Raw genomic sequence first — 26,948 nt, 5'->3', positions numbered from 1 at the left:
TAATTCTGTGCTTTTTCGTGCCGTTCACCATCGTCTCCTGCCACCTCCTGCTTTCCCACTGCTTCCCATCTCCCACTGTCCCTTCCCGCTCCCAGGTCCTACTTAATGGAGGCCGTGCAGCTGCGCGCCAAAGGTGCACCAAAGTCAAGCACATCTGTGCCCGTCCACACCCGGACACGCCCAGCATCAGGAACCCTGGTTCTTCCTCCGAGCCGTGGATCCCGGGTGCTTCAACAACAATTGCTGCCACTCATCTCCATGCACTACCAGAAGACTGTTCTCCTGCCATCACTGCCGGTTCACCTGCAACACAGAAGCAACCAACAACGCCGGAGACACAGCAAACACGAATGCGTCCACCATGCTGCCCGAGACCGCCACGGCACAACTCCAGTGCATTCTACTCAATTCACAATTGCTTGGCAAGCACACCACAGAAATCCTAGACACAATCTCATCCTTCACCCTGGACGTCAGAAACCTGGCTAAACCCCACCTCTGCACTGGACATCGCCATCATCACCCCCGTAGGCTACAAGATAACACAACGGGACCGAACCAACAAGCACAGAGGTGGAAATGACATCATCTACAAGGACACCATCCGCTGCACGACTGCCTCAGATGACTTGATCCCGAAAATAGAACATCTCAACTTCCAACTTCACACCGACGGACAAAGCACCATCAGAGGCCCCCTCACCTACAGACCATTAGGACCACACCTAGGCTTCTGCAAAGCCATCCCCAACCTCATTGCCCTGATCAACTCAGAGCGCTACAGCTTCCTAGGTGATCTTAACCTCCACCTCAAGGATTCCAGCAACACCAACACAATTGACCTCCAGGAAAACATGAGCAATATTGGCCTCAAGAAACTTGTCACCGACCCTATCCACATCGCAGGACACACGCTAGACCCATTTTCACGTCCAGCAATAGAGTCAAGTACCACCACATCGCACAGCTCATCTGGACCGCCCACTACAGCATCCACTTTGCCATCTTAGGATCTACCAACATTGGCACCATGCCCTGCATCTTCATGCACAGACACTGGAAAAAAGATATCAGAAGACCATTGGAACAACACTCTTAACTCCCACCTTCCAGACACTACTTCCTACCCAGATCAGGATGCGAAGAACTTGTCCCAGTGGATCACAGAATGCGCCGACACAATCGCCCCCGCCAAGTCAGCCAAATCCAAAAGACCTGCAGAAGCTGGTTCACTGCAGAGGTGAAATCCACAAAATGCAACTGCGGGCAACAAGAAAAGAAGTGGTGCACCAGCAAAGAGACCGGAAACCATACTACCTTCAAGACAGCACTCAACCAGTACGACCACCTCTTCAAAGAAACAAAGATGAACACCCTAGCAGACCGCATAGAAGCTAGCACACACCACAGTAAGGAACGCTTCGCCATCGTAAGGGAGTTCTCCAACCCCGCAGCCACCAAGAATGAGACCACCCCCTCCTAATAACTGTGTGACACCCTTGCGTACTTTTACCACTACAAGATCTCAGTCATCTACAAAAACTTCAACCCCCACCACCCACAGCATCAGCCGGCTCACACCCATGAACACAAACAACGAACACTGGCCCATCTCCCTGCTCCCCTTTCCAGCCAAGGTTCTTGAGAAGGAAATCAACCAGCAACTCACCGAACACCTGGAACACAACAACCTCCTGGACACCTCTCAATCTGGATTCTGAGCCAACCGCAGCACCAAGAAAGCCCTGATCTGAGCCACCAACAACATCAGGGCCCTCCTGGTCTGCGGCAAAACGGCAGCCCTCATCCTCCTGAACCTGTCTTTGACACCTTCTGCCACCACATCTTGATCAACAGACTCCACCATATCGTAATCCAGAGAGACGCCCTCATACCTCACTGGAAGAACCCAGAAAATCTGTCACCCACTGTTCACCTTGGAATATAAGAAGATTATCCGTAGGGTCCCCCAGGGATCGTCCCTCAGCCCCTCCCTCTTCACCACAAACATGACTCCCCTATCCAACACATCAGTTTGCACGGACTCAACATCATCTCCTACGCCGACGACACCCAGCTAATCCTCTCACTGTCAGAAGACCCCACCACCACCAGAGCCTACTTCCACAGATGTATGATGAACGTCGCCGACTGAATGAAGGACAACTGCCTCAAGCTCAAATTGGACAAGACGGAAGTCCCCATCTTTGGAAACAACATCACGCCCCATGCCCCTCCCCATAGACTGACACTTGGTGGCCTTCTGAACTCATTCCTTTCTTACCCAGATAGACCACGCCCGCCACGTCGGCATCATTTTGGACAGCAAGCTATCTATGAAGAAACAGGGAAGCGCAGTCTCGTTCGTCTGCTTCCACACCCTATGCACAATCTCCAGGAGGCTCCCAGTCAACACTAGAAGGACCATCATGCAGGACCTTGTCACCAGCAGGCTGGAATACGGGAACACACTCGACATAGGCATCACCGCACGCCTCCTCAAGAGACTACAAACAATACAAAACTCAGCTGCAAAACTGATCGTCGACCTCCCCAGATGCACTTACATCACACTGCGCCTGAAAAAGCTACACTGGGTCCCGATCCACAAGAGACGCCAGTTCAAGATGTTGACCCACGTATACCAAGCCCTGCACAACGAAGCACCAGCATAAATCAATAAATGCATGACCTTTCACCAACAGGCCAGATACCTATGATCCACCTCTCTTTTCCTTGCAGACACCCGACAAGGCAACAGCGGAGGTCGCTCCTTCTCACACCTGACAGTCCAAATTTGGAATGACCTTCCCCTGTATTGCCAAACTGCCCCATCGCTCCAGGCATTCAGGAAAGGACTCAAGACCATCACCTTGAGACCCTCAGCCGTGATTTGCTGTGCTTTATAAATCCTGATTGATTCCCATCCGGGGCACACAGCACTGCATACAGCATCTGCAGATGGTGCTGGCATGCGCAGACAGCACTGCAGATCCGAAGTTGTTCTCACAATAGATTTTGAGAAAGCATTTTACTCAGTTGAATGGTCCTTCTTGTACAAGGTACTTGGCCAAATGAATCTTGGTCCTAAGTTCAAGGTGTGCATTCATAAACTATACAATTCACTGTGGGTAGTGGGGAGAGTAAATGGGGCCAAATCAACTACTTTCCAAATTCAGTGGGGCAGGAGGCAGGGTTGCCATCTACCCCCTTCTATTTGCTCTAGCTATGAAGTCACTTGCGGAATGGGTGTGGTCAGATGGGCAGATCTGGAGGATGCAGGGTACCAGGGGTCAGGAAGATTGAATACCTCTATATGCATATGATATCCTGGTGTATAGATAATGCCCTGCCACCACGATTCAATGACCTATGCACATGTTCAGGGTGTTTGGGGAGGAATCGGGTCTCAAGTTGGATTGGGAAAAATCCCAACTAATCCTGGTGTTGGGAAAAGACAACCTATTCCTTTAGGGACATAATTATGCCATCTAAGTACATTCAGAATTCAAATAACTGGGTATTCACATATCATTGGAACCACAGAGATACTGTGAGTTAAGCATAACTCCCCTGACAACGCTTGAAAAGCAGTTGGATGGCTGGTCCAATCTGCCGCTCTATATGTTGGGAAAGGGGGCACTATTCAAAATGATTGCACCGCCTCAAATATTGTACGTCCTTCAAAACTATCTGCATGTTCTCCCCGGAGATTTTTATGTTTCACTGCAAAGCCTAATCATAACCTATCTCTGGCTGGGAAAAACTACTATAGTGGCGTTCAATAAATGTATACGATTGCTGTATGACAGCAATTTGAGATTTATCGATATTCGATGCTATTATCAAGCCGCACAACTACTCACGATAAACAACTGGCTCTTCATTGATATAGCCGATCGGGTGGTCAGGCTGGAGGTAGAGGTTGTGGGGCTTCTGCGCCTTATTTCCTACTTGTATGGTGAAAAGGGGTTTGGGCCTCTGCCCTCCATTACTAAGATACCCATTGACTGCTGACACCAAGCCCTAGGAGACATTAAATAGCATAGTGAGATAATGGGGGAGACTCCACTATAGCACAGTACCTTAGCTGTCTGACTTCTCCAGATGGGACAACATTGGAATAGCCAAGGTGGGAGATGTGTGGGATTAATCAAATATAAAATCATTCAGCCAGTTGGAGGATTTTGGGTTACATAAATCACAATTGTTTTACGGATTAGGCATGTACTTGTCATCGCCAAAGATCAGTTAATAGCAGCCCCTGAATGCCCACTTGAATCAAAACGTATACTTGAGCACATGGGAAAAAGCCATACCAAGTCTGTATAGGGTCCTGGTAATAAACATTCCGGATCCACTCCTGCAGTTGAGGGAGAGATGGGTAGTTGACTTGGGTCCTTTGGAAGAGGAGGAATGAATCGAGGCATAGATGGCTGCCAGGGAAATGGTGATCCCAGCTAAGCTTCATCTTATCCAGTTCAACTTTTTCTCCTGTGTTTATTTTACTTCTAAGCATTTACACACAATGGACAGGAGCTATTCCATAATATGTCCCAGATGCGAACACAACATCAGGACCTTCCTTCTTGTGTTATGGGACTGCACGTCTCTTCAAAAATATTGGTCTAGGACATGCAATGCTCTAGCTCGAATGTAGGAAGACCAGTCCCTTGCAGTCCTAAGATGGCAGTGTTAGAGATAACATCTAAGTGGGGTAGTGGCAGGGCACGGCAAAAACTGGTAGGAGTGGGCTTCATGTTTGCTAAAAGGGAAATGGCTCGTACATGGGGGGGTGACGGCAGCCCCCTCACTGCATGACTAGCTCAGAGCCATGGCCATTTGTGCTGCTGTCAAAGAAAGAGTATATAAGGTATGGGGTTGCCCTAAAACACATGGCAAAATATAGGGTGCCTGGATGGACATGGCTGTTTTAGCTCTTCATTTTTAATTGTCCCGCATTCTTTTGAATTCTGGTGACCTGTTGACAGTATGCAGCACCTAGAGACCCTTAAGGGTGACTTGTTGCACTTAATAAGAAACAATAACATAACAACATGTAGGGTCTCTGCCAAGGGCAGTATTAACATTGGACAAGCGGAGGCTCCGAGACCATACCGCTGGATGAGATTATTGTCTGGCTTGCATGTGAATTTCGGCCATATTGGTATTGGTTTTCAGATAGGGGCGCATTATTTTTTATGCTTATTTCTGACTTCGGCTGTTTTGCCCCATGTTTGTAAATTGGTCACTCAGAGATGTGTGGCAGAATATATTGAGGCTAACACATTAAACTCAAAAACAAGTCCTGGGTCTGGACTGGAATGAAAGACTACAGATGTGTGTGGACTATATCCAGGTGCCTTCTGCCAATCTCAGGGTGACCCCTATATGGCGCATTACCACCATCTGTGGAAGATCGAACACGACGCTGCCTACGGTATAAGATTTAAATGTAGTATGAAAGATGTAATAGAATAGTGGTGCACATGTGTCAACAGTCACCTTTGAGAACCCCTATTTAGTCCCCCAAATCTCCTCCATCATTAAAATACCTTCATAGCTCATGCCACTCTTAGAGAAATGTGTGATTTTGTGCATGCAGTTTGTGTGATTCACCTTGTGAGAAGAATAAACTTATATGAGGTCAAAGTTGATGGTGCTGAAAGCACAACCTATATATACATGTGGCAATCCCAAGCACCTGTACTGCATGTTGCCCCAAGTACAACATTCAAGATGCAGTGGAAAAATAATGCAAACAAGCATTGGCAAAGCCAGTAGGTTTCGCCTTTGGGACCTATTAGATTTGCCAATTGCTTTTGCCGATGCTCTGCAGAGTCAGGATGCTGTGCAGCTTCATAAAAAATAAGTAAGTGCCAGAACTCATTGGTATGCCAGTGGAATGACAAAAGCGCCATTTGCTTGAATTTTTATTTACCAGCCCAGGTTGGCAGACGCCACTTGGATTGATAAACCAAATATAAAGACTTTTAGAGCAAAAGAAGCAATAAAAAATAAAAAAGGATCACAGGTGTTGGGGCTGTTGGAAGTTACGGGGGAGAGGAAAAACAGCACAGGTAAGGTGGGGGGAGCAGCACAAAAGGGAGAGAACATTGCAGGAGCACAAGGGAGAGAAAGAGCAACACGTGAGGGTGAGAGAAGCACACAAGTGATACAGCTGGACAACACATTCACTCATGGAGGGGTTAAGCAAAAAGAAACAAGAGGGAGCATTGAGGGGTAGAAACACACAGATGAGCTAGAACAACAAGTAAGGGGAGGGGGACAGAAACACTCAAGGCTTACAGCTGGAAAGCACATGCACTTTTGTTGATTGCTTCAGCAAAAAGAACAAGCATTGTACATAGCCAATAGGTCTCGCCTTTGGGACCTTATAAGTGTTTAGCTATGCAACAGTTGCATAACTAAATACTTATAAGGTCCCAAAAGCGAGATCTATTGGCTATGCAAAGCGGCTGCGAAAGTGATCGCGATCATGATCAAACATCAAAGCGCGAAAGGGAAAGTAATCGCGGTAAAGCACGGCGCGCCCGCGCACATGCACTGTAGCTCTAGGCTGGCCTGGTAGCACTTTTTGGAGCCCTCTCAATAAGTCTCGCCAGACCAGCGCATGCGCTGGGTCAGGCGAGCCCTAAAAATGAAGCTCCTTAAAAGTGAGCAGTGGTAGGACACAACTAAAGAGGCTATGCTCCAGGGGAGGGACAAACATAAGATTAGCAAAGCAAGCCATCAAATAAAACGTAAGCAAATGATAGTGGCAATAAAGCCAACTAATAGTAGCCAATGGACAAGCATTAAGCCCACTGTAAGTGCTTGGTAAGTTATTGGTAAGCTGAATTGGTCATTGCAACTAGACAGCTTTAACTGTCTGGTAGACTCAACCTAAAAAAAGCTCCCTCTCTCTACCTCTCTCACCCTCCCCCCTCCTCATACCACTACATTGACAATGCCTGCATCTCTGTGCTATTACCAATCAGTGGCAGCTCCTCTGCAAAGGCAGAGGAGCTGCGCCCCACTGCTTTTTAGCAGTGAAGTAAAGAAAAAATAAAATGACAATAACTTGACGTTATTATATCATTTTATTTGTTCCTGGTCTGGCAGGTTTGTGGGGCGGGATTGCTCCGAGGAGCAGGAGGAGGAGTGGTTTGCCCACTCCAAGTGCCCATGAATGTTTGGCCGTCTTAGGCCGGCCAAACATTCATGCACACTTTCCATGTTCTCCACCCAGGCTGCATTACAGCCAGGGTCAAAAATATGCCCAGGCTCCCATTCCCTGGCCAAGCACCAAACAACAGTGCTCAGAACAATCACAATGCTGTATTGCAGCGCTGTGACTGGTCAGGGGAGCCTGGGTGCTTCCTGTTCCGTTCCTGACGTGAGGAGAGATGGAGGAGAGACGCGGCAATGAGGTAGGTGTTTTATTCGCCACTCCGGATCCATGCCGGTCGCCACTGTTACCAATCAACATCTTGCTGCTGTGTCAAAAGAAAGGCAGGCAAATGAAACGTGTGGAGAACGTGTCTTGTTCTGAGAACTTGACTGACCATGATAAAAAATAATTGGGATTGGAGCTCAGCCATGGCCATTCTTCCGGATTAGTGCCTCAGCAGCAAACAATTAGAAGCTCCTGCATAGCCACTGAAAATAGATGCCAATCAAGTATTTCTTTATTCAATTTGTTCAATGCAAATCATAAAAGTACATGAATACCTACATCATAAAATAACGATACTAAAACCACAGATAGAAAAGTTTCGATACATCTCAAAACTGGAATGTAAAACTCCAGATAGAAACCATGATAGATAAAAACACACATTTGCGGTGGTCAGAGATTGCAAAAACAGTAACGCTAGACGTCAGTCTGCAAGGGACACTTCTCGTCCTGGCAGCAGAGGGGACAGAAAGAACATGACCAGGTCCTCCCCTACGTGTACGTTATTGGAATAGAGGCACAACTGCTGGGGATCTTGGACAATCTCGGGCCAGTTTGACATTTCAAGTACTCTATTTTGTTTTTAAATAAAGTGCTTTTTTCAGGTTACTTCTATAATCAAGGCTCGTGTTCTACTAGCCACAATATCGTATTCTAATGTGTAAGCATGTTGCTGCTATTAAGCTGGAGCATTTACATGAAGTGGCTTTGGCATGTCGATTGACATTGGTAAGATTTTCTTTATCTCAAGTAAATCAGTTGTAAGACAAAATATTTCCTCAACATGCAGCAAAATATTAAAATAGTCGTACCTTGTCTGACTCTCGCAGCACGTGAGATGTGTCTTGTAAAGGTTATTTCACTTGTCGTCTTGTTTTTACTACTGCCACAAAAGCCTACGAAATATTAATGCACGTGAATATACTATTGGTGTGTGCGTATGTAAATATATCTGTGTAATATATAAATTAAACATATATTCCTCATTTTTGTAGGTGTTAAATCTAAAAGATGGTGCCACAGAAGTACAACAGAAGCACTCTTACGTAGAAGACACAGAGGAAGGTAGAGTTATCAACCAAACTACATTGCATTCCACTTCAAATAAAGCATCTATATGCAAATATGTACTTTTCAAATAGAAATTCTCTCTTCCAGTGTCCTCCTTCTCGTCAGTGTGCGCCTTCAATCCCAAAAGAAGTGACATTGAATATTGGTACTTACCTCACTCGCACCAAATTAATTTTCTGCCCTTATGCTTAAATGAGATTCAATAATATAGGTATACTTAAACTTCTACATTACAATGTTATGTATACTTCAAACAGATAGTTGTTAGGAAAACAATATTACTGCTGGTGATACCTTAATCCTCTCTAGGCCGAGAAGAGAAGAATTTGTAGGCCAAAACGTATTGCTTTCAGGCCTTGGGATAGGTCTGACAGAAGTGCCTCTCTCTAACAGTACATATTAAACATACTTTCCATTCAAACTCAGCTATTGAGCTATAGGCATTATGGACAGGTTAAAAAATCTGGTTATGTCTCATGATAGCGTCTATGGCCCCGATTACGACTTTTTGGTGGAGAGGTACCTAGCAGGAACCTATGTGCAGGCACACAGGGGGCACATGTTATGCCCCCCTGTTTGCATCCACATATGGTTGAGGTCCAAGGTGGCCCTGTAGGGCCCCCTTTGTTTCTTCTCCTCCAACGTTTACATGAAGGAGGAACTGCCATGTAAACCCTGGAGCAGAGGAAAACTCGTAATATGCTGGGCGGGACCCTGGCGGTCCGGCCAAGCATATTGCGGCCTCTGACCCCCGCTCCAATACCAGGGAATGGCGGTTCCCCAGCAAAGCTGGCAGTCCGACCGGCCAACTCCCATAGGGGCAGTCGAACTGCCGGTGCGGCGGTGGCTGGATCTGCCACCGCCGCGCCACCATGATTCAGGCGGTACTCGAACTGCTAGACTCGTAATCAGGCTCTAAGAGTTTACTTGGAAGGGGCAGGGTGGTCAAACAAAAGTGATACAAATTTTGCAATCACAGGTCATACACAGCAGAGTTAGGCAAATCCTACATCCTCGTTGTAGGAAGTCCATCTTTTTACTCTGGTTCCACCATGTTTCACAGCATCTGGTGTTTTGATCTTTGCTGCGCATGGGATATGCTAATTAGCTTCCTGTTTCACGTTTTACCATAAGAATGAAAATATGTTAATATTTAAATTGCCATATTTACACTTTAGTAAATCAGCTGTAAATGTGTGCAAAAGCTTTGCATAGTTGCACAAAGTTCAAACCTGAAACGCAAACATATTTTCTGTGGTTGCATCTAAAATATTTGTAATGTGCTCAAAACACTTGTTTAAGCTCTTGTTAGAGAGTCCTTTTTTAAGGGGTGACAACATGGTGAAAACCCTATTTCTCTAACTGTTGCTTGAAAAATAATAATAAAAAATGTCATATTTGCAACATGAAGATAATAAGTATGCAAAAAGGTGGATATATTATATTTTGATCTTCCACAGTCCTTACCTGTGTTTCAGAAGTTGTCTTATTGTCTGCCTAGACTTTATTTAATGTTTTTAAAAAAGCTAGCCCTATTTCCCTGGGTGAGCTCTCATTAGCTTGAACCAACTGTTGCACTCCGCTCCTAATCTATCCTTGAGCTACTTTGTCCTAATGCCTGACGTCAAGGTGAAGGAAGTGACCCGATTAGGGTTACCCGGGTCATTTGTGACTACCTCTCAGCCTTCCACACGAATGAAGAGTCGGTCAGACAGCAGAGAATATAAACCTAGGTATTTATTAGTATGCACTCGAGTGGAGTCCAGTGTGACCAGCCTCCTGAGATTGCTGCAGAAAGGACTGACTCCCACCAACATGGTAACACATATTATACATTTCCAATACCCAAAAGACCCGCCCAGACTGGAAATTTCCAGTTAGAGCTGGTGGACAAAGAAGGCACAGAAGGATGAGCTACACTCCTGGGACCGGGCACATACTATCTTAACTTCAAGGTTACTCTGACTGTGCCCGCCACTGTACAGATGAGAACAGGCCTATCTAACGAGAAAGGTATGCAATGGTACAATAATGTATTCATTAGTGCAAAAAAGCTCAGCCTTGGAGGAATACAAAAAAATATCAAGGCTGCTTTCTGATGAGGTAGACAAAGTGAGACATGAGTTAGTTTTGATGATCCTACAAATGGCGGCTGAATGCAAAATGGTGCAGCAAATGCTAACTTAAAACATACAGATAAAAGAGGAGTCCAATGAAAATACTTTCCAGTCCAACAAAGGCTTACAATACAATGAGCTGGAAGGGGGGCCCTCCTCACACCCAGCACTCACCCCCCTTTCATAATTGCCCATTACACTTGAGATTTTTTTTTAAAAGGGATCTTGCAGCTACTCGGTTCCTTTCTGACACAGGAACTGAGTGAAAATCTAGTAAAGGTTAGAAGTAAAACTGCAAGATCCTTAGTATGATTTGTTTAAAGGTCGTTGCGAATCACAGATCGAGTTTGCCATTTGAAAACTGTTGAGAGCTGTGTGGAACATATGAAGAGAAGATTATGTTTTGCTTGCTGGAAGAATTCCCATCTGCCCGATAGGAGACTGTAACACAAATGTTATCTTCTGTTTTACCTTGACTCTATGAGACGGGCTCAAAGGCTAAGTAAGGAAGGTAGCCTGACCTGTAAAAATGAAGGGATCTAGGTCCTCTTCAGGGAAGCTTGACTGGCTCTGGAACATCTGTCTTGAAGATGGAGAGCACTGAACATTATAGGGACAGAAGAAGCAGTGTCTTCCTGGAAGAAGGCAAATAGACCAGTGCAACTGGATGATTTCATTGAGCCCATGTGGAACCCCTCCTCTGTGTCTGGGGACTGGAGGAGATCTTGCTCAGTTGTGGAGTTGAAGTTGCTGCCAGAGAAGACACATAAGCCAGTTGTAACTTGGCATTTTGGTGTAACATGAATCAGAGCTGTGGGGAGCCATCCAACAACTTTAACCTATGACCTGTTGTCCAAGGAAATTTTCCTGAAGGTTTGATGTCCATTAGGGTAGAAGGTGGGAGAAGACTATAAATGATTTTCAGATGTTGTCAGTCTGGCCACAGACCTTGTCCCAGCTGCAGGTAGATATACATCAGATTGGGCTGGAAGTGAACAGCCTGAATTTCAATAAGCCTAAAGGGAGAGATTAAAGCTGTAGCAAGACACTAATATAGTTAGTACCTCTCCCTCCCATAGATTGCCGACCGCTTGTGCCTGATGGAGGAGGGATCAGGGTAGATAAAAAGAAGAGACATTATATCTGTGGACTATAGGTGGAGAGATGGGCCTAAAATGGTTGGGTAAGCAAGGGCTCAGGCATAGAATTCCACTTTAATTATCTTTCTCTTTTTCCTCTGTTAATTTTTATTTTCCCCCTTTATTTCCCTGCACACACTGAATAATTTATATAGCTTGCTACATGCAATAATATTGTAATGCCAGTGGTTTAGACATGTTCAGCATGTTACTTTGTAAGCATTTGAGTTTGAGTTTTTGCACATGTGAGATCACAGCTACAGAGAGCTTTAGCTGGCTGTTGGCAAGACCTGGTGCTTGTAATACATACCAAATACTTAGATTGAGGTTTGTGTCAGCCCCTTGCTCGTAACTGGATGAATTTATTGTCTGTCTCATGTTTCTGCTTTGTTATTTAGTGGTTTACCTTCCTACTATTGTGTTTGCCCTAACCAGTTGCATTTCGGTCAAACAGTGTTCTGATTGGATGAGTTGTATTCTTCCACTATTGCTTTGATGGGGCTCTTTTTATTAATTCTACATTTAGCACTCCATGCAAATGCTTCTTTTTCTTTCCTTTCTCCCCCCTGTGTGTGTCATCCTAAATGCTTTATAATACTCTCCTCTTCTCAGCCTACTTTACAGTTCTACCACACAGTTCTGATGGTCAGTCACCTCCTTTATTTGTACTTCTGCACACTATATTTTCATTTTTTTGTGCCCTGTGCAATCAATGTTTATTTTCCTCCCTGCTGCCTACTCCCCTTCCAACCTATTTTGCTTTACATTGTTTTAACAGTTCTCTACATTTCTGTGAGGGCCCAGAAGCTGCAAAGTGCAAATCAGCTACTTGCTTCCTTTTTTTGCCCTATCTGGCACTGTTTTTTTAACGTATAATTTACTGGTTTTACATGCCCATCCTCCATATTAAATTAGTAAATGAAATTTGGTCTATCACACAGTAGGGTCAATCAGAGGAGAATTTTGAGACTAGGTTGAACTCCCCTATTTCATATATGAACCACAAAAAAAACCTTGGGTCTGAAGAAAAGCTGTCACAGCTATTGTGGGATATCCTTTTAATAGGACGATTTCCCTCACCCACCATAGGTGGCATGCTTCATCATTGGGAATGTCCTTGTACCGTGATGCCTAGTCATGGTACCGTCTACGACCCGCTCACTGAGATGGAGGAGCTCAGGGATGTTTTGCTATTAGAGGAGAGGTATACTAAATACCAAGATGATGAGCTTGGTGTAGTGGGGCAGCAGAGCAATGTGAAAAGTGAAGATTAAAACTAGCTACAGGGTACGCAAAATACTTTATATGTGCATCCCTGCACCACGGTTAAAACCAAGGCACTGCAAGGAGATATTAGATCCACTTGTAGTGTCAAAGAAAGGTCAACAGGTTTCAGCTTTATAACCCTCAGTAGAGGTGTTGCAGTCTTTTTCATGACCTCAAAATTAGTGCTGCTGCTCAATGTGCTCATTCAAAAGAAATGTGTGTTAAAAAACATAAGCATACAAAACCATCCAGTGATCATATGAATCATCATAGAGTGAAGAATTTACTGGCAGTACCTGTAGAAAAAAACATATGAACTGCTAGATCTACAGTGAGACGAAAAGTGGTAAACCCATGTGTTGGGTCAACCAAAAGACAAATTACCAAGACTCATCTACATTTATGTACTCAATAACACTTGGTGGCGGAGACATAGGTAATCCTTTCTATTTTGGAATGCCTTGAGTTTCCCTTTTGTTGTCTTCCTAAAACTTGGGGGCATATTAACAAGGGCTTTAGCTCCGCTTTTTTAGCTTTAAAAGCCAAAGAAGCGGAGATAAAAATATCGCCCTATCAACAACAGGGTGCTAACATGCAAAATCACATGTTAGCACCCTTTTTCAATACGCTTCCCTTTGCATCTCTAATGAGATGCAAAGTGGGCATTCCAGAGCAAAATAATAGGAGAAATGTCGCTAAGCGACATTTCTCCTATCATCAAGCTTCACGCTAACCCTGTTAGAAACAAAAAAAGCAGCGCTAACCACGGTTAACGCTGCTTTTTTACGTCTGCTAATTTTCAGATTTAGCCATGTAATCCAATGGGAGGTGGATTACATGGCTAAATCCACCATGGGCAATCAACAAGGATATCCCTATCCTTGAAGTTTTATCGCTGCATTACCAGCGATAACCTCCCAAAATGCCGCTATCGCTGGATTTTTTATCGCCTAGGTGGTTAGCGTTGTTAATAACGCGATAACCAGGCGAGATTATCCAGCGATAGCGGGCGTTAAAAAAATTAACGCTAAGCGCCCTTAGCGTTAATTTTCCCTGTTCCTTGTTAATATGCCCCTTACACATACTTTTGTTCACTTTGCCCTCCCCCTAATGATCCTGGTATAGGACAGAGCGCACCCGGAGCTCCATGCCAGAGTGAGGTGAGGTATGTTGCCCGACAATAGCGGGAGAGGCTTTATCCATATTCTTCTATGGTTTCGCCTGGTTTTTAAGTATGTCTCCGCCACCATAGAACATAAGGTTTGTCAAGCACATAAATGTAGATGAGTTTTGGTCATTTGTCTTTCGGTTGACCCAACACAAGGGTTTATCATTTTTCATCTCACTGTGCATCTAGCTGTTATGGTTATATATTTTCTTAATATATGTTTTTTCTACAGGTATCGATCACTCTACGATGATTCATAGGATCACTGGATGGTTTTGTATAGTTATGGTTTTTTACAAACATTACTTTTGATTGAGCACATTGAGTAGCAGCACTGATAGTGAGGTCCTGAAGAAGGCTGCAACTCCTCCATTGAGGGTTATAAGGCTGAAACATGGCAACCTTTCTTCGACACTACAAGCAGGTCTAATTTCTCCCCTCAGTGTCTTGGTTTGAACCCGGTTGCAGGGACGCACGAATAAAGGATTTTGCGTACCCTGGTACTAGTTTTAATCTTCACTTTCACATTGTTCTGCTGCCCCACGCTCATCATCTTGGTAGTTAGCATACCTCTCCTCTAACACAAAAACATCCCTGAGCTCCTCTCTCTCAGTGAGGGGGTCATGGTACGTACCATGCCTAGGCATCACGGTATGAGGAGATTGCCAATGATGAAGCATGACACCTATAGTGGGTACGAAAAATTGTCCTATTAAAAGGATATCCTACAATGACTAGATCTTCAGTTGTGATAGCATTTCTACAAATTAAAAATGGTTGCTATGCGTTGCTCTTCATGGGCACATCTGTAACGCACACTCAATTGTGGCCATCTTGGAATGTTTATTCTTTAACAGAAAACCCATTGGAACATTCCTGTGCAGGCAATTGCACGTGCCATCACGCATGCATTCACATGCAGGCAAAGAGTAAGCATTGGCAAAGGCAATAAATCAGCGTTTTAGAGGCAAGTCTTACTGATTTTCCCAGTGGTTGGTGAACCTGTTGAAGTGACACCCCAGATTCATGATCTACAAACTGATAAAGCAGTATAAAACAGTGCATAATGTCCGGAGGCCATGTACACATTATTTGCACGACATCGGCCTGGAAATAAAACCCATTACTAATTACTTGCAGTCTTTGACGTGTATGGTAATTGGAGTTTTTTCCGACACTGGAGTTAACATGCTGGCCGGTAGTGGTAGCTCCTGGGGAGTGAATTATCAGTCCCAATACCCAGGACCTGCTGCTACTAAACGCCTTTTATCTTGAAATGCCAGGATCCAGCAGATTTTTTGAATTTATTTTTGTAGTTTTATATAGGAGGAAAGGTGGAGCGCTTTACATGAGCACCAATTACATTACACAAGTTCCGATTTGATTTTTTTTTGTTTCTCTAAGCACTGGGAGATTAAGTGATGTGCTCAAAATCACTGGATGTTGAGATTCAAACTAGTTCGCCAATTCCGAAGTCGGCAGGTCTGGCAGTAACGCCACATCCTCTCCCCTATGCAGATGCAGCATTAAAAAGCAAAAAGTAATACAGAGCAAGTCGTGCTCATGCGTATTTGTTTAATATAAGCGTTGTACATCGTTTCCGTAAAAAGTGGCTTTATTCAGCAGTTGCTTTTTCAAGTAGTGTTTCAAGAATATCAGCAGAGGGTGCTGTTTCACTAAAGCAAATCGTGCTGATTTTAACACTACAAACGTGAAAATTCAAAAATCCTAAAAATAGGCGCAGTAGCGAATACAAATTCCATTTTAGAGCGTGAGCTGTGTTGCGAAAGAAAAATATTTGTGTAAGTATTTCTTTAAAGGAAAATACAGGTCCAGTGTTACTGAGCATTTTCGGCTTCAGAATCCTATGTGTAGCTTGCATTACGTCTGATTCCTTCCTGTTCTCATGGAAAGGTGCTTATCAAATGGTCCATTTAGAAAACAGATTTGCAGCCTGAAATTGGAAGGTAAGCCCTTCCTCAGTGGTTAGGTTCACCTATCTGGCCATCGCCAGCACCTCACACCTTCATTCTTTGGTATAGAATTAACTGGAACGTGCTTCATCATTACTGTGACTCCAAGGGCCTGCTTCACAATGGTAACTTACACGTTCGAGTAATTAACACTTTTGAGTACGTTTACTACTTTCTGCTTAATCACAAAATCCAAGTGTAAATTCCTACTAAACAACAGTAGTAAGTTCACCACACATGGCCAACTTTTGAAATAAATATATCAAATTAATTTATGTTAATATATAACATACATTTTTTGTAATCTTTTTTCGGGTTGAATAAACTTCTTTATATTTACTTTACCATGTAGAGCTTTCTGTCTTGACTGGAGACTTTCTATGGTAAATTACTGTCCTGCTACATCTCTGATCAAATCACAAAATGGGGCCTAACGGGAGCTCCTGACCCAACCAATACATACCACTCCCTAATTACTATGAGTCACAAATAGGTCATTTCTGGTCAAAAAAGAAGAGAAAAAGAAAGATGTGTAGGTGTATGTGAAAAAATGATGAATTTAGGACGAGAACCCTCACCCACCCAAAGGTGGCATGCTTCATCATAGGGTCCCTCCTCACACCAGGACCAAAGGTACCTAGTGTGGGCTACAACTCCATACCAGAGAGAGGACATCTTGAGGTATTCTATAGTAGTGTTTATCAGCCTTGATAAGAGATAGGTATGGATGAGAGTAACCGAGTGCTAACTTAAAATGTGTGAAGTGAATTAAAACTATCTCTTGGTAGGTTAAATTTGAGTTTAATTTTGGTGACTCGAAGGGGTTTGGAATCACCAAAAGGGACAAACAAGCATTTGCAATGCAATAGGTTGCGCTTCTGGGACCTTATAAGGATTTAGTAATGCAGCATATTTTGCAGTCCCGGAGCTTTCAGGGTGCCAAGTCGCTGATGAGCAAGATTCTCTCATGCGCAACACTGCTGTCGCACCATGTTTAAAGCACATTTCAATACCTCAGACACCTCCTATACAAGTCTTAATACAAGCAGCACCATTTTCCATCATGCACTCCAGAGGGTGTCTTCCAAACACTGACAGCCAGAACAGCTGAGAAACTGCCAAGGGCATAAGTGTTAGATCTAGGTTGCAATATAATAAAAATGGCACAGGGCGATCTTAAAGCACAAGCAGTGATGTCGGAGGAGTGGTGGGGGCGGGGTGAAGGGAGAGACGGCACAGGGCGAGCATGCTCCCATGCGCAGTAAACAAGACGCTATGGTGAAAATGAAAGTGGGCACGTCGTTAAAAGGCGCACGGCCTCCTAGTAAAATAATAACTAAACCTGCGATGTAAATGCCGACCGAAACATGAAGCACATCATCCATGAAGCGGGCGCTGTGCTGATACAAAAGATGAGTCAAAGAAGAAAAAGAAATAGTGCGCACAACAGAACCTATGTAAAAAAAAGCATAACACCACGTATAACAAGGGCAGTTTCCTGCTGGGAGGGTTTGAAACACAAAAGGCAGGACTAAATAAGCATGCTGACGAACCAAAAGCCTACATTTATGAAGGGAACGAACAGGAACAAATGGCAAAAATGAGAAGTGCTTCAAGCCATAGTCTAGATTATAGCACAACTTGCAGAGCAGCTCATGTGCTGCCCAGGCTCGACCTAAACAGTGAAGGGAAGTCAGAATAGTATCTCCGCTATAGAGATCAACATGTTTCTGCCATATCTCTGACCCAATTCATAGGTTCTGGGACATTCTTCAGGACCAATACTCAAAGTCACTCTGTGGTACACCTATTAAGCAAAAATACAAACTTCTGTTTATGATGGTAGCAATCCACCTGATACAGAAAGAGGCCCCAAGGTACTGTTTGTGGAATTCCACCCTTGTTTTACCTTAAAACGAATAAATGTAGATAGATTATTCTTGCTAAATAGGTGTACCACAGAGTGACATTGAGAATCAAACTCAAATTTAGCCTACCAAGAGGTAGTTTTAATTCACTTCACAGATATTAAGTCAGCACTCTGTTACTCTCACCCATAGCTGTCTCTCATCAAGGTTGAGAAACACTGCAAAAAAATATCTCAAGAGCGCCTCTCTATCGCAGAGCATTCTAACCTACACCAGGTACCTTTGGCCCTGGTGTGAGGAGGTACCCTATGAGAAAGCATGCCAATTTCGGGTGGGTGAGGGTTCTGTCCTAAATAAATAATTCTTTCACATTCATCTTTCTTTTTCTCTTCTTTTCTGACCAGACGTACCTATTTGTGGTTCACTACTACATCTCTTGCAATCTCCATACCATCCTTACCTCTGTTGTGGTTTCAGGGGCCTCCCACATAAAGTCTCACAAGAGTCTCACCGGCAGTCTGCAGCCCCGATAATAGGCTCAGTATTTTGGAAAGTGCTTCCAATGCTCCTTCACATAAGCATTGCCAACTGATGCCAACATGAATGCCAATATGATCTCAGGATGATTGGAGGGCCAGCAGAGCTGCAAGCTTAGTACTTATAGGACATCTTGCCAGCCATGCTCCCTTTTAATGAAAATTCTTATTTCAGCTGAGAACCAGTGTAGGAAAGAGAGGGTGTAGATTTATGGTTCCAGTTGCTGCATCCCAATAGTACAAGTGCTGCAGGGCTCTAGATTCTTTGTTGCCTCTGGGTCAGGTCCAGGGGCATGTACAGTTAAAATATTTTGCCCGATCTAGTTGTAAGGGACCTAATGGAATTATTGAAATACCATGATCTCCCAGAGTGATGCCACTTAGGAAGAACTATTTTAAACATTTTAAAGAGAAAATAAGGTTGTAAAGCGTGTTGGCTTGCAGAATGGGATCATCTGGTTGTTCATCAAAAACATGGATCCCTAAATTAAGGTGTTGGCTTGAGCACTTACCCATGTGTTTTTGCCAGCCATGGTCACTGCTCCAGCCACAAAAACTATTAACTTTACCTTGTTGCCATTTAATTTTTGCCAATCGTATTGCATTCATTCATCCATTGTAGACCAATATGACTGCCAATTGAATCATGATCCCCATCTAACGTGGGTATAAAAAGCAAGTTTAAAAGTGTGCACGGTCTGCAGGATCCAGAGTAGGCTTGTTGGTAAAAAGGAGATGCATTTGTATTTTTCCACTCGTGGGAACTGAATTAGTGACAAAGTGGGCGGGCATTGACTAAGCAGATAAGCACTATTATGAGCAGTTCCATCGCCATTCTGTGTGGATAAGCACCTTGGGTGTGTGGTCAAGCGTTGCCTGTCCGTCAGAAGCTGCACCTTGCCAATCTCTAATATTGAGGAGAAGCGTGGGAAGCCTTCAAAGCTTGGTGGCATGTCTTTAGGTATCGTCTTTGCCACCTTCATCATAGTGATGTGGGCAAACTCATGCCCAAGTGTAGCCTGTGGAAAAGCAAAGAGAAATGACTAGGTTTGATAAAGGCAAGCCCTGATAAAAACGTAAAATAGGAGTGGGAGGCGTTTGTGATCTTGACACTGTAGTATGCTTGTTTATTAGTCTCTGTTGAAAGTGTGACTGGTTTAGATAGAACTGAGTAGGCAAGGGAGGAGCCTAGCGCGCAACCAAGATGGCCGCGTAGGTGCGAGGCTCCCGAGGACCTCCGCAACCTCCTACGATTATCCTGAAATTATCCTGCCCTGGATGAGGGGACTATGTTGGTGAACCTGAGCTGAGGTGGCACCCGTTTCCCGCTTCCGAATCGGACCTCGGACACCGGAGTGAGCACCGATTGAGGTTTGCGGCCTTCCCCTCGCCGGACCCCGGATTTGCGCTGTGGGGTGATCCAGTGACAAAGTGAACAACAGCGGCAGGCAGGGCCTGGCGACTCGCGTACCCCGCACTTTCGCTTTCGCACCACCTTGTCGTCTCTGCGAGGTTGGGTCGCGGAGCCCTTGGTGTTGGTGTGGTGTGGCCTTGCTGGGAGACCCTGCCTGCCTGCAGGCTGTGATCCATCCCGCTGCTCTGAGGGGGCCCCCCCGGAGCTCGTGGCCCTACTTTCCTGCCCTACACGACGTGGCTGGTGCGACTGGGAGATTGGTGGCCATGGCCACGAAACAAGATGGAGACCGGGCAAAGACCAAATCGACCCGGCGTGGCGCCGTCCATCAGGCCAACAGTATGGACCGCTATACCCTCCAGATGGGATCTCCCGATGGACCGCGCAAGTCCCCTGAGAGCCCTCCTGATGCCCCTGACCTGCCCGCAGATCTGACTCTGCGAGATGTCATGGGCGCCATTGCCGAGATGAAGGCCTCGGTGGGCCAGCGGTTTGATACACTGGCGCAGAAGATTGACTCGGTCCTCGTGGATGTTGGCCTGGTGAGGGCCGATCTTTCCAAAACCAACGACCGAGTAGATTCTTTGGCCCACACCGCATCGGGCCTAACGACAGATGTGGCGGCCTTGCAAACAGAGGTGCGCCGGCTTAGTCAGGCGAGTGCGCTTATGGATCGACGCCTGGAGGACTCCGAGAGTCGGGCACGGAGGAACAACATCCGCATTATCGGGGTGCCCGAGGGACGCGAGGAGGCGGCGGCGGATCTCTTTGTGGAGGACCTGATTGCTACCCATCTCCAGCCACGGGGGCTGAGCAAATTCTTCGCTGTGGAGAGGGCCCACAGGGTTCCCGGGGGAAGGCCGAAGGTCGGAGCCCCTCCGAGACCTCTCATCGCCCGGATTTTCAATTTTCGGGATAGAGACGCTATCCTGCAAACCTCCAGACTGCATGGACCGGTCAAGCTTGACAATATGGAGGTTAATTTTTATCCTGATTTCACCCCAGCGGTCCAGAAGCAGAGACTGAGCTTCCTAGGCGTCAAACGCCGTCTTCGGGACCTGAACCTCAAATACGCCATGCTTTTCCCGGCCAAGCTGCGTGTGGAGGTGGATGGTCGCACGCACTTCTTTGATCGTCCCGAAGCGGCCGGGGACTGGCTGGATACTTTGCCCGGGGATCGTGATCGGGGGGGCGGGGGGGGCAGCGGGGGGAGACGGCACACTGGATCGGGACTGAGGGTCTAATATTGGGCCTCACTCTGGACGAAAATGATGCCACTTTCGATCCTGCGTCAGTTTTTGTAAGTTCCCCTCCTATGGAGGTTGTGTTGGGTCTATTGGGGGTTCTCCCTCCTCCTCTAGGGGGTTTAGTTAGTCTAACTATATATGGGGCGACAGGCACACTGCACGTTGGGGGGGCTGTTCGGGCTCATGCAGGGGTGCAGGGAGGGGGGAGTTCTGTTGGGGTGGGTGGGTAGGGATGGGGTGTTGTTCGTTTTTATCACAAGGCAAACGTATTTTTGTGTTAGTTCTAAAGTGCTCTCCGGGGGACGAATGATGGCTTCTGTATATGAGGGGGGGTAGGGAACTAACTTTGTTGTCTTGGAATGTGAATGGACTGGGGGACAGGATCAAACGGGGTGTGGTCCTGCAGTTTTTGAAGCGAATCTCGCCCGATGTAGTCTTTCTGCAGGAGACACACCTCATTGGCAACTCCTTCTGCGCCATGAATCGGCGTGGCTATCGCCTAGTGGCTCACTCGGGCTTCACGTCTGGCTCAAGGGGTGTGGGCATCATGGTGAAGAACTCGCTCCCGTTGGAGATTGATGAGGTGCTCCACGATGACAGGGGATGTTACACGGTCTTGGTGGGAAGACTGGAGGGCAAAGTGGTTGTCTTTGTGTCAGTATACATCCCACCGGGGCTGCAGTCGACCACCTTTGCGGACCTTGGGCGCCTTCTCCTTGGCCTTCCGGGGGGGCTTTTAGTTGTGGGGGGGGATTTTAATGCGGTGGTATCTGGGTCTGTGGATCGTCACCCCCCTAGGGACCTCCCCCGGGCACAGGCGTGGCTACCCGGCCTCTTGGATACATTTGGATTAGTGGACTGCTGGCGTTTAAAACACCCCACGCAGCTGCAGTACACTTTCCACTCGGGAGCCCATGGTAGTCTCTCACGACTAGACTATGTCCTTGTCCCGGCGGCCTATGTTGGGAGGGTGGGAGAGGTGCGCCATTTGCCGCGGGGTATTTCGGACCACTCCCCGCTCCTACTGCACTTTGATGTTTTTCCGAGGGGTGAGGGTAGGGTGGTCCCAATCAATCCTTGGTACCTGCGCGACCCCACCATTCGCGCTGAATTGATTAAATCCCTTCAGCGATATTTTGATGAGAATGTGGGGTCCGTGCCTTCGGCTGTACCGCTATGGGAGGCCTTCAAGACAGTACTCCGAGGGGAGGTCCTATCCCTTATTTCCCACGCCCGGAGGCGCGAGCGGGAGGAGGTGACCCGGATGGAGGCTGAAATAGCCGAGTTGGAGGGTGATTTAGAAGGTGGGGTGACGGATGCCGCATTACATGTCCTCCAACTCAAGCAAGCGGCCTATAGGGCCCTCGTCACGGAGGCGGCCAGGGGCCTCAGTAGAGAGCAACAGGGGCGACTGTATGATGTGGGTGATAAGGCTGGTAAACTTATAGCGTGGTTGGACAAAAAAGAGAGAGCGAATCGTGTGGTCCCGCTGATTGAGAAAACGGATGGTGTGTGTGTAACTGAGCCAGAAGAAATCGTCTCCTGCTTCGCGGATTATTTCCGTGGGGTGTATTCCCCGGTGTCTCCCTGCTCGGAAGAGGATTCCCGTGCCCTGCTCAGTGATATCGCGCTGCCGTCCCTTTCCGGGGATGACAGGGTGTCGTTGGACGCCGCTCCCACCTCCGACGAGATCGCCCTCGCCATACGCTCGGTCGCTTCCGGCAAGGCCATGGGTCCGAATGGTCTCCCTATCGAGTTGTACAAGTTGCGACCGGATACGCTGGCACCCCACCTCCGGGCTATGTTCCTGGAGGCACACTCGGTGGGCTCCCTCCCGCTGGACCAGCGTCTGGCTACAATCGTGGTCATCCACAAGGAGGGGAGACCTCGGGACCGGGTTACATCCTATCGGCCCATTTCGCTACTGAATGCGGAGCCCAAGATTCTCGCCAAGGTACTGGCCAATCGGCTGGTCGGCGTGGTGGGCGATTTGGTTCATCAGGACCAATCTGGCTTTATTCCCCATCGCAACACAGCCCTTAATCTGCGGCGTTTGCACGGTGTGCTCGCACGTGCCCCGTTCATACGGGAGCCGGCCATTTTGGCGTCCTTAGACGCCACCATGGCGTTTGACACGCTTGAATGGCCATATATCTGGGCGATGCTTGCGAAGTTTGGATTTGGCCCAGGGTTCATCAGTTGGGTCAAATTGCTGTATTCGGGCCCATTGGCGCAGGTGGTGGTGAACGGAAGAGTGTCGGCTCCGTTCGAGCTGGGCCGGGGCACACGGCAGGGCTGCCCCTTATCGCCGCTCCTCTTTGCACTTGCCTTGGAGCCCCTGGCGGAGTGGCTGCGGTGGGAGCCTTCCATCCGTGGTCTCCGCTGGACCCCTGAGTATGAGGACCGCGTATCCCTATACGCTGATGACATCCTCTTGTACCTAGCTTCCCCACGTAAATCACTCATAGTACTGGTTGATGTTTTGCATTCATTCGGCCGTAACTCCGGTCTGGTCATCAACTGGGCTAAATCGTGTGTGTATGTTCTCTCCGGGGAGGCTCCTATCCTCTCGCGGGGCTGTCCGATCCAGGTCGCTCCGCAGGGATTTAGGTACCTGGGTGTCTTCATTACTCTGGACCCGGAGGCTCGGTATGATCGGAACTTGCTTCCCCCCCTCCAGCGTCTGAAAGAGGATGTCGCGCGCTGGCGGCGTTTGCCGCTTTCGCCGCTCGGCCGGGCGGCATTGTTTAAAATGATGTCGCTGCCGCGTTTCCTGTACGCGTTGCAGAACACTATGGACCTCGTCCCAGCGCGCTACTTCCGCGAAGTGGAGAGTTTGCAGCGCCGCCTGTTCTGGGACGGGAGGCCACGTATTGCCCTGGCTAAGCTGACGCTCCCATGGTATGACGGGGGGATTTCCCTCCCGGATATTAAACGGTATTATTGGGCCTCCCAGCTAGCTGCGATTAATCAGGGCCTATATGGGCCCGCCTTAAACCCGGCGTTTGAAATGGATAGGATGCTACTTCCAGGTGGTGACCATAATCGAGCGCTCTACTCCAGCGCGCCCGACGCTCGTCTAACGGGCCCCACGCGTGTCATGGTGCGAGTGTGGCACGCGGCCAATGCAGCTATGGGGTGGAAGGACCGTTTGACCCGGGCGTCACCACTATACGCGTCTGAGCGGTTGGGCTCCTTGTGGACCTCGAAGGGCTTTGAGAAGTGGGACTTAATAGGCATTAGCAAAGTGGGGGATCTCTGGACGAGGGGAGGATTTAAAACGTTCGAGATGCTGCAGATGGAATTTCAGTTGCAGGGCAGCGAGTACTTTCGGTATTTGCAGGTCCGGCATGCGCTGGGCTCCGTCTTTCCGGACGTTGCCTCCATCCCGGAGTGTTCCCCCCTGGAGGATAGAGTGCTGGATGGACACGTCCCTGACAGCACGATCTCACTGATCTACAAAAAACTGATCAACGACCGCTCAGACTTGTTGACTGCCCTTCGTGAGGCTTGGGTAGCCGATGGGCTGGAGCTGGACGACGAGGACTGGATCTCTGCGGTGGCCTCCCCGAAAGAGGTGGCCATACCGGCTCGCCTTCGTTTCGTCCAGCTCAAGATACTCCACAGGGTCTACATGACGGGGCCAAAGCTCCTGCGTATGGGCTATGCTGAGGACGGTTTGTGTAAGCGTGGGTGTGGTGCGCTGGGGACTTTTCTGCATATCTTGTGGGAGTGCCCGGAGGTGGAGGGGTTCTGGCGTGGTGTGCATGAGGTGCTGCGAGTGGTCACGCATGTGGCGCTGTTGCCCGAAGCGAGGAGATGCCTGTTGAATGTGTGGGAGCCTACCGATTACTCGGTGCCGCAGACGTGGTGGGTGACTCTGGGGTATATGGTTGCCAAGCGTGATATTGCCCAACTGTGGGGATCCCAGAGGCCCCCGACTGTCTCGGCCTGGAAGGAACATATGGATTGGTGCATGTTCCGGGAAAAGGTGGTGTATGTGGCGAGAGGTAAGCCTGCGACATGGGTGAAGGTATGGGGCCCCTGGAACGCCTACCGCGGGGGAATCTGTGCTCCACCGTTATTGCCCGACCCGTCGCCGGCCCCGTCCCCTTAGCCAACTCATACCCCCGGTACCTGGGCATTAGGTGTACCCAGCCCTAGTTCTGATCTCTCCCCCCTCTTGAGATTCCTATGGATGGCTAGGATCCCCCCTCTAGGGGAGCACGTGTTGCTATTTCCGATTGAGGATTGCCTTGTGGGTTTGTTTGTATTTGTTGTTCTTTAAGTTTAAAATGGAACCGTATAGTGGGGTCTGGATAGTGTGGCTCGCAACGATGTTACCTCCTGTGCATGCTCGGCCGCAGCACCATGTGTTTTATAAATGTATATCGTATGCTCCTTTCATTGCTAGCGGCCGGCCGGAAGGTTGTAGGCCCATACTTGTATATTTTTGAGTCTTGTAATAAACGGTTTAAAAAAAAAAAAGAACTGAGTAGGCCCCTTTACCCTCTGGGTAGTAGAACTGTCTCCCAGCTTTTCTAGAGCATGAGCCTAACTTTTGTGTTGGATTAGTGCATGCAACACAGAGCAAACAATGTCTCATCACAGGTGATGCAAAGGCACAATCTGTGATGCCATTCGGCCATTCATACAACTTGTCCATTGTCTTTAATTTCAAACTCATAAAGACCGAGCGCAACCCAAACCCAGAGCCAAGGCTTTTAGAATATGTTCATTCTGTGGCTTAACCAGAGCCTCTCCGTTAATGAGTGAACAGAGCCAGCCTAACTTTGAATACTGTACCTACAGTGGCATTTGCCAATCTTATTCTTGCTGTACATTCAGAGCCACGACTGGCACATGTTTCTCCCCAGTAGTTCCACATATATCCTCTTAATTGAGGAGAGCAGTTCGAGGGTATTTAATTCTGGGTGGCCTAAAATGATAATCAGCAGACCTTAAAACCATCAGGACTCAGTGACTGATGCCATTGTCTGTTTGTACAGGAAACGTGTTGTTTTTGCATTTTCATGCCAGGGCAGCTGGCTGGTGTAAGGTGAGACTGTGCATCCTTATTAACCCATCAGGGAAAGCTCCATGACAACTTAATTAAACTTTATTACTTGAATCAGAACATTGCTTCGCAAAGGTAATGTGAAACACGATGCGTGAGGTGCACAACAACCAACAATTTTCTGATGAAACTGCACGTTTTTATCTACGTTGTTTGCATACAGAACTTGGATCAAGCTCAGAAGCACATTATCAGTAGGAGCAGAATCCTTTCAGCGAAATTAAATGTGCTACATTTTAAAATGTATACTCTTTTATGCCTATTTAAATGTTGCTCTTGTTTACTTATGCAAAGCCCGCACATACATGTTTTATTATGTTTACACGTTTAATTTACATCCTTCTGGTAATGAAAAATCATCTTCCCAAAATGTCTTACAAAATATAAAACAACACCTTCAAAATAGTTATCAGTGCAATCATTTAGGTATCTAAATATTATGAAAAATCAACCACTTTGGCATCTTGCATTTACTACACAGTTCACAGCCTGCAAGCGCTAAATAGGAAGGCCTTTTTGTTGGCGAACTGCTGCCAAATGTCGCAATATTTAAAGAAGTCATTCAGGATATGGTCGTAGCGCCTTCCCCGGTTTTGGAGCATGCAGATGAAAT

At 46.9% G+C, this 26,948-nt stretch overlaps 1 protein-coding gene across 4 annotated transcripts in view; it reads left to right on the top strand.

Moving 5' to 3' along the window:
- Positions 1–26,948, top strand: part of ARHGEF28 (Rho guanine nucleotide exchange factor 28) — a 1,067,585-nt gene that overhangs the window by 603,786 nt on the left and 436,851 nt on the right. For all 4 annotated transcript variants that reach the window (XM_085632328.1, XM_085632327.1, XM_085632325.1 and 1 more), the window contains exon 7: positions 8,455–8,524. In XM_085632328.1, the coding sequence (XP_085488454.1) occupies positions 8,455–8,524 (70 nt within the window). The remainder of the gene's footprint in view (positions 1–8,454; positions 8,525–26,948) is intronic.

Source organism: Triturus cristatus, chromosome 2_1 (assembly GCF_964204655.1).
Source record: "Triturus cristatus chromosome 2_1, aTriCri1.1, whole genome shotgun sequence".
NCBI lineage: Eukaryota > Metazoa > Chordata > Amphibia > Caudata > Salamandridae > Triturus > Triturus cristatus.
The sequence above is the reverse complement of the archived record's forward strand: the minus strand, read 5'-3'. Positions and strand labels throughout refer to the sequence as shown.